Source organism: Camelina sativa, chromosome 11 (assembly GCF_000633955.1).
Source record: "Camelina sativa cultivar DH55 chromosome 11, Cs, whole genome shotgun sequence".
Taxonomy (NCBI): Eukaryota; Viridiplantae; Streptophyta; class Magnoliopsida; order Brassicales; family Brassicaceae; genus Camelina; species Camelina sativa.
Window position 1 is genome coordinate 41,286,496 of NC_025695.1, and position 9,235 is coordinate 41,295,730.

Sequence of the window (9,235 nt, forward strand, 5' to 3'; positions counted from 1 at the left end):
GCCAACAAATAAGTTCGGTTAAAGTCTTTGACCCATCTCTCTTCATTAGCACGTTTCTTGTATGTTTTGAAGGTTTTTCTGTTTTTCCAATATTATTATCTTTGTGTGGGATTAAGTAGGTTTTACATAAATTAATTATCCTATAGATAATTTCCAGGATCTTCAAGAAAATAAGTTTTCCAGTAATTGATTTTAAACCTAAACGGTAAGTTTGATCCTTTTTTGATTGTGGACGACAAAACCACGGGCACACAAAGTTAGCTTCAAAATGCCTCAAAGTAAAACAAATTTTTCGACATGCCTATATATAAGATTGATTCAAAGTACGTAATTGTAAAAGTGAAAAAAAATAAAGAATAAAGTTACCTCAAACTGTAGGAAAATTTGTTAAGAAAAGTAAATTTAAACAACTTGTCTATGGTGACTTTTTCGATACTCCAAAAAGGGGAACTGTATATGTAATTACATATTGAAAATAGTACGAATAAGGAAAAACAATTTGAATGTAACGAACACGGACTCACGTGAGTAGAAAGACATCATGAACTTTAGCTTCCATGTTATAATATACTTGAATTATCACTAATTTAAGATATCCTTATCAAGCATGCATCATACAAATGTATTATGCGTGCATGTATATACGGATTTTATATATTTTGATGAATTACAAACACAAGCACAGCCATAATCACTCGATTAGGGATATGTTAGTTTTAATTCAAGATTAATGGAAATAATCATGACTGTTACCTGATACAACGTCAAACATTTTTTCTTTTTGGTGATTAATATATGGATGCTAGTAGTTAAAATTCAAAATTATTATAGTACACAGTTCTTTTTCTTTCTTTTTTTTGGTGTGGTCAGAGAGTCATTTTAGTATATTTAATCCAAATTACGTATTATGGTAAGCGAAATATTAAAACTAATCATACAAATTTTCAGCATTAGTCGAAAGTCAAAGTTTATAAAGTTTCTGATCAATACCTTGTTAACATAAAATGTAAGTAACATATATGACATATGCTGGACTAGTTCTTACCCAAGTTCAAGTGACAATAATAAAATTAACGGACAATAATTGTACTAAAACTATTAAATTCTTCTTGCGAACCTGATTTTTATAGCCAAAATATAAAATATACTTTTGTAGTTAACTTGATCTCCATATGTGTTATGTCTCAAGTCTCAACACATAACACAACAGAGAAAGATGAACCATAGCTTTTAGTGATAATTTTTTATAATCAACGGTAGATTATGTACAACTATATAATATACTATATTTCATGTGAGTAATGATGGTGTGATCATTCGAAATAAAAGGTCTACAGGTGGAGCGGTGAACTCCAATATATTTGTGTAAAATAGGTATAAAATAATATACTGAAACCAATGTAATTATGTTATGGAATAAAATAAACGCAACTAAAATATACGTAAAATGTTTATGTTATCAAATAATGTTATCAAATAAAAGACAATATGATAACTATTATCTGAAACGGAATGAGGCGTACGTATGTCTCTGTCTCGGCAATAACAGATCAAGTGGTAACCTTATTGAAACCCTCTTAGGACAATGTCCTTTCACGTCACAAAAGCGAATGCCAAACCATTAAATTATTTTTACAAAACCACATTTATCACTATTGAAATTTAATAGAGAAATATATATATCGTGTATGGAGGAAAAATAGTATACAAACGTCGATAGTATTAAATGTCATATGAAATTTAAGTCTATGTGTGTGCTTAACCTTTTTATTTTTTCTTTATTAATTATCGGGCAACAACTGCCCGACCCATTAGCCAAATCCCTACATTTGTAAGGAGTAGAACTCGATCCCGGATGTGATGGTATCTTGTGCATTAAGAACTTACCATTGACTATTGCATTAAGGTCACTTCAGGTGCTTAACCTTTTTCCACGTAAAACTATTTTTTGGAATGTCATTTGTCACCTACTTTTCTCCGACATTGACGGAATTTTCAAATGAACTCTTATACTTTTCATTACTTATTCATTAGTATTAACAAATATACCAACCGGCAAAAAGGCAATAACACAACACGTAGGAAGAAAAAAGCGACGTCCAGAATCTTAGTCTCGCTGCATTAAGTTCGAAGATAGTTCAGACCAAAAAGAAAGTTAGAAGATTGACTTGAGAGTTGAGACGAAAGAGAGAATTACAATTTATCTCAGTTACTTTGATAATTAATATATACTTGGTCTAAAAAGAGAAAGTTGCTAATCTTAATTACTTTGATAACTGATGCAGTATATTCGTTGGTTGCAACTAATTTTAAAAATGTTGTTATACTATCTCCAATTGTTTTCCCTATTTTTTTCTTTATAATAGAGAAACTCTATAATAGAGACATTTTTGTTCCAATCCACCTCTATTTTCATCTCTAAAATAGAAATTGCTATTTTTTAATCTATATCTAGACTAACTCTATTTTTTTTTCTATTTATAGCAATCTCTATTTAAGAGATGAGAATAGAGGTGGGTTAGAACAAATTTGCCTTTAAAATAGATTACTATATTTTTCTCTATTTATAAAAGAAAAAAATAGAGATGCATTGGAGATGCTCTTAGACTAGTGGATGAGCCTACGACATATGTAATATGTTTTTCTTTCTATTGCAACATAAATGTGATCTATAAAGTATATGTAATATGTTTTTCTTTCTATACAGTATCTTCAAAGTTTTAAATGAAATGTATTGTTTGGACCCAAAAAGATGAAATCAATTCTCATATAACAAAGATTTCATGACTATTGAGTTCGGGGTTTGAGGTTATCTATAAATAATCTCGTTTACAATGTAGATTGATCAAGCATATAGATTTAATAGTATTAGGTACGTCTACTATAGTGACCCGAACAACTTTGATTTGCCTTGGAGAACGAACAGACAATCTTAATTATTTACTTTTCCTTAAATCCTAATCGTCTTTGATCCGTACTCTGCACACCGGTAACATAACATCTCTAACCAAGAATACTTTACTCTCAAGTCTCAACGCAAGCAAACAAATGTAGCTCAAACTCGTCTAATTAAAAGCATTTTGCTCAATAGGACAATTTATATCTTTGTGCTTTGTGAATGTACGCCCACTTCATTACTATAATGTTACCTTTAAAAGGACCTTTTTCACAACGAATATATTTACAACTAGGTAAGATTATCATACACTAGGTAAGATTATCATACCCTATGAATCGGACAATACTTGGGTTCACACCTCTGTATTCATCAAGGAAACAAAACTTCTATATATTATTGTAAAATGAAAAGTTTAAACCATTCTTTTATAAACCAATCCGACAGATAATTTCATTTTAATTGTAAAATCTAAATCCTAACAACCTCATTTAAAAATTCAAACCGATATATAATTTCGTTTTAATTGTAAAATCTAAACCTTAACTACCACATTTGTAACCCAAACCGATATTTAATTTTGTTATAATTGTAAAATCTAAACTCTAACCACTTCATTTGTAAACTCATACCAAAATATAATTTCGTTTTAATTGTAAAATCTAATTCCTAATCACCTAATTTGTAAACCCAAACAATTCATAATTTTGTTATAATTGTAAAATATAAACCCAAACCGATATATAATTTTATTTAACTGTAAAATTTAAATCAAGCCAATATTTAAATTTCTATAATTAAAAGTATACATACTCCTACTGGTAACCATTAGAAGAACAATAAGAAAAATAATAAAAAGAACAATACGAAATGGAATAAACAGTTTTTGAAGAATGAAAAGAAAATCTGCAGAGAATAACAAAATAGTAAATGGTACCCAAACAACAAATATGTTTTTAAAATATATTAAATATTAAATAAATTAAATTTCAATGATAATATTAATATTATTTTTAATGTATATATAATAAATTTTACATTTGATTTAAAATTAAATTTTAGGTATATCATATTAAATATTAATGATTAATATTAACAAACAATAAAATTTTAAGAGTAATTTAAATTTGTTTTACTATTCATACATTTCAAATAGAGCCTTAAGATTAGTTAACATAAACTTTCTATCAAAAATATTTTTTTCTGTCAATACATTGTGAAAATATGAAAGTTTTTATATTACAAAATTGAAATTTTTTTAATAAACATATTTTTATTTATTTTAAAATAAAAATAAATTTTAATAATTGTTCTTTTTTTTGTTCCATTTGTTCCTCGTCAATTTTGGGAAGGAACATTTTTGTTCTATTGTTCATTATTTTTTAAAGAATGTATAGAAATGTAGGAGAAAAAATATTACTTTCAAATGGTAAAAAAACTGTGGAATAGAGAGGAATGTGATATTCCTCCTCGTTATTTTCCTAAATTTTGTTCACCAATTGAAGCCATAATTTGTTTTTTTTTTATTTAATTTTGATTTATTTTTTAAATAATTTTTTTTAATAAAATTTTATGATTAGTTGAAAAAAGAGGAGGTAAATACAATGATTCACTATTAGAGATGAACCCAAATATTTTTTCTTTGAATCAATATTTTCCCCAACTTATAGAAACATTTTATTCGCAAGATATCTATGTACATATTTCCAATGATTGGTGTCACAACCGAATAATCGATACGATAGCAAAAATTATCATGCAATCTTTGTTTAGCATAAACATCTATTTTATAAAACTAAGAAAGCTTTTAAAGAAGTTATAGAACATAATGTACTGTAAGTTTGGCTAAAAAAATAAAATGAATAAATAATACTGTAAGTTGAAAGACTTATAATATTTAGTTAAAAATGAAATATTTTAAAAAATCAATATACAATACATATAGACAAATAAGAAACAAAAACAATTGCAAGGGCGTTTATTATGTTTAACAAAAGCTAAACAAAAATGAAAAAATTATAATACTACAAAGGTTCATTATTGTTCCTCCCTGGCTCCCTGCAAAGGTTTGTTTTCTCATTATTCTTTTTCTTTATCTTTTGTGTTAAAGTTTTTTCTTAAAAAAATTTTGTTGTCCATCTCTTAGCTAAAAACTAAGTCAATGTTATAAAATTTCCGAACCCTAAATTCGATGTAGAAATCTACTGTAAACCACCAAGGCAAAGTGATTCCCCAAACAATTATATTTTCATATTACTTAGAATAAATTTTCAGTACCATTATTTTTGTGTAGAACTGTATTTTCAACGCTCAATTAAATCTTGATACTTATACTGTGACAAAATTAGATTCTAGAACACTAAAAAAAATGTGTTGATTCAAATTAAGCGTTTACGATTTAAAAAAAAAAAATACGAAATTCATAACCTCCAAAAATCTATTTGCTTTCCAATGATTTGTTTTTGTTTTATTTATTTAAATCTAATACACCTAATTTTCTATAGAAATACAATCGATCATGTATTAACTATTCGATTGATCCTTTAAAAAAACATATTATCACCAAAATCTTAAAAATTTAACATTATTACAAAATTTTGTTTGCGAAGAGTCCTTGAATATATGTACAAACATTTAAAATTTCAGAAACATTTGGTCATAAACATGAACATTGATAATTGTTTTAAATTTTAAATTTAAAGTTCTGTATATATAAAAAATATTTCATATTTAAAAGTTCAATATATATATATATATGTAATCTTCCGTTAACTAATTTTTAATTTTATGATTCTACTACTGAACAATGTTTATAATATATATTATATGGTTATTGTAAATTTAATTGAGTTGGGTTTTAATATGATTACTACAAGAAAGTATTTGACATAGATGAAAGAATCTCTAATGATAGTATGATACATAGAATATAATCGATAAGTTTTAATATATTTCAAATCTTACCCATCTTAATCCCAGAAAAAAAAATTTGTTAGAATATAGAAATCTGTGTCAAACCACTTCAATGTTAAATACTTAAATCACTAACTTATATGATTAATTTTATGAAATCCCAATGTACACACATGTCTTAGAAAATAAAAACACCTCTTCTCAACCGATCGATAGACGTAAACCAAAATCTCTCCGTTACCATAGTCACGACCGTAATTTGCGTGTCATAGCATGACTTTACAAAGAGAATGCCACTTTGGCTTTTCTAAAATTAAAATAATTAACAAGACAAAAGAAATAAATGCTAAACGCTTTAAAAATTAAACACGTTCGTGCAACTAATAACACAATTAATTAAATTAGATAAAGAACATAAATTAATTAACTATTTTTCCACTATTCCTCCAAAACTGTTTTACAAAGCTCCTGACAAAAACTACATAAATTATTAAATTAAAAAAACAAAAAAGCTCATGAACTAAAAAAAGAAAAAGAAACACCAAAATTTTTCAGTCGCACCATAGATTTTTTTTTTTTGCTGATGGGTTTCTTCATCACTCTCATCATCATCATCATAATAATAATCATCATCATCATTAAGCAACTAATAGATCTGATATCAACGAATCATCAAAATCACTAAACATAGAACCAATATCTTTGATACTAGAACTTGTCATCAAGTCATCTCCTCCAATGTTGATACTTTGACCATCCAAGAACATATCACCAAAGATATCATCATTTCCAGTAAACACTTGACCCATGCCACCCATCGTTTGATCAAATATAGACATCTCCGGCGGTGACTCGTTGAAATAGTTGTCTAGGAACGGAGTATCCAAAGGAAACGAATCGTCTGTTTCACCAGAACCGGCACCAAACCCGGTATGCCACCACGGTGCATCTGAAATCCCCGGTTCCGGTTTAGCTGATTTGAACGGTTGTTGTACTTGTTGAATCTCTTCGGACCCGAGATTGAGAACAGAAGTGGGAGATGAGAGATGTTGGAAGTCTTCAGTTGATTCAGAACACGATGTAGTTGTTGTCGTCGTCGTCGTAGTAATGTTGATTTCCGGTTTGGTATCAAGAACCGGTTCCGGTTCTTCTTCTTCTTCTTGAGGCGGTATAGAGAAATTAGTTAAAGCGTCCGGTCCACGGAGTCTAATAGCAGCGTTATCGTAAACCACGGCGGCTTCCTCGGCCGTTTCAAAAGTACCGAGCCAAATCCTTCGGCGTTGCTCTGGATCTCGAATCTCCGCCGCCCATTTCCCCCACGGCCGTTGTCTAACGCCGCGAAACTTCTTAGTTTGGCCGGCGACGACCGAGGCTTTTAGAGGACGTTTAGCCGGAGACTGAGATTCATCTGCGGAGGAGGAAGAGAGTCGTTTCTTATCCTTCAAAGAAACCCCTCCGGTGGTGGTGTTGTTACAGGCAGGCTCGACGGTGATCTCGTTAACGAATCTTTTAACTCTACGGCGAGGAAACAAGAAATCTTGTTCGTCTTCGTCGCTTGATGAATCCGTAGCGTCAGGATCGGTGAAACAGATACTAACCTTTCTCAATGACTGATGATGATGATGATGATGATCAACGGCTGAGGAGGAGAGTTTCGCCGGTGGTGACTTTTTGGTGTATTTAGTCACTGATGTTTTGTGCTCTGTGTACTTCAATGGTCTGAAATCAATAAACTCTTCCATTTTTCTTTTTTCCTTGTTTGTTTCTTCTTTTGTTTCTCTATATTCGCATCAAAATGAAGAAAAGAAAAAGAGAATAAAAAGGATGATAAAACTTGGGAATCAAGGAAAGCTTTCTGGGTTTGTTGAGAGAGATTTCGAGAGAATCAAGGGAAGAAACCAAAATATATTATATGAAGGAGATTTTTTTTTTAATAACAAGAAAAGAAAAGATTTTGTTGTTATATCGTTTTAGGGTGGGTGAGAGAGAGAGAGAGAGTTGTAATTGAAACAGTGATTTTGTTTGTAAAGCGATTTGTAAGTTTGGAGAGGACCTTCTCAAGTTCACTCTTGCAATCCTCATTTATAGGATCTCTTCGGGGTTTTTTTAGCCTTAATTTTTTTTATTCTTTCTTTCTACTAATAAGCTATGGAAAATAATAATTATTATTTTTTTGATATCTTTCCTTTCTTTGTCGAACCTGTTCTTTTTTCCGCTCCTCCCGTAATTAACCACAAAGTTAAAGGGTAGTTTCGGTATAGAGAAGATTTTTTTTTTTTTAATACGGGACGCCGCATTCATGAGAGCAAGTGGCATGATGACACGTGGCAATACGAGATATTTGGCTCCTTCTTGTATATGCTGCGTCAGCGCGTGGCTTTCAGTCTCGAACTTCGCGATTCATGTCACGTGACCCCCAAGATACCCGGTCCCGGTTTTTTTATTTTACTTTTTTTCAGTAATTTATTTTAATTACTATTACTACTGCTTCTCAACAAAAACATTATTATTAATTTGCTATATTTAATTATTTTATATATCACTCCACTAGGCTTTGACCGACATCAAGTAATTAATGATGATTGTTGAGGGTACTTTCGTCTTATTTTTTAACTCTCTCTTTTTAAATTTTTTTTTCAAACTTGTCACGTTCTAATGTTTTTTATTTTATTTATCTTAATGTGTTTTTTTTTTCTTTCTTGACAGTTGTAAAAATAAATGCGAAGTTGAATTCAGTGTATTGTTGTTACATTCGTATATTTATGTTTCCAAACGTGGAAATGATATAGTATTAATTTAGGAAAAGGATATATAATTTTTGTTTTTTTGTTTTGGGAAGTTTATGTATAAATTAGGTGAGGAGAAAAAATATCTTTGAAGAAGATATAAGGTAAGTTAAAAAAATGTTAGTACTATAACTTACCATTTCACAGCTAGAAGTAACGTGGCGAGCAACCTAGGATTTGCCGCCAAATTTATAAATAAGAAAGAGAGAGAGAGTGTGGTGTGGTACGTCTCTAGGCTTTTCTCTGTACTCTTTGTTCCCTCACTCGCTCTTCCACCACTACTTGCTATCGGTGTTTTTCACACGCTTCTACTTTCTTTTTTTTTGTTTTGAAAAAACACAATTTTTTTTTTTGAAATTCTTGTATGATTATTTTGTTGGGGTTTACTTGGGTTTAGGGATATCAAAGCTGTACATAATTGGTTCCCAATATTTTGGACTAGAAAATAAGATCTTCTCTACTTTCTTTTTCTGTAGATGCAATGAGATTTGATTTGTTTTTTTTTGTTTTGTTTCATAAGTTGTTAAAAAGATTTATTGTATAGCATTGAATATAAATTACTCGTTTATATTAGTATCACAATGAAAATTTTACGGGACATTCACAAGATAATTTTGCAAACACATGATTAATTATTTTT

At 29.6% G+C, this 9,235-nt stretch overlaps 1 protein-coding gene across 1 annotated transcript; it reads right to left on the reverse strand.

The window, feature by feature from the left end:
* LOC104725846 (ethylene-responsive transcription factor CRF3-like) lies at window positions 6,376-7,848 on the reverse strand. The gene has a single exon (XM_010444584.2). The coding sequence runs from the start codon at window positions 7,549-7,551 to the stop codon at window positions 6,448-6,450; it is 1,104 nt and encodes a 367-aa protein (XP_010442886.1). The 5' UTR covers window positions 7,552-7,848; the 3' UTR covers window positions 6,376-6,447.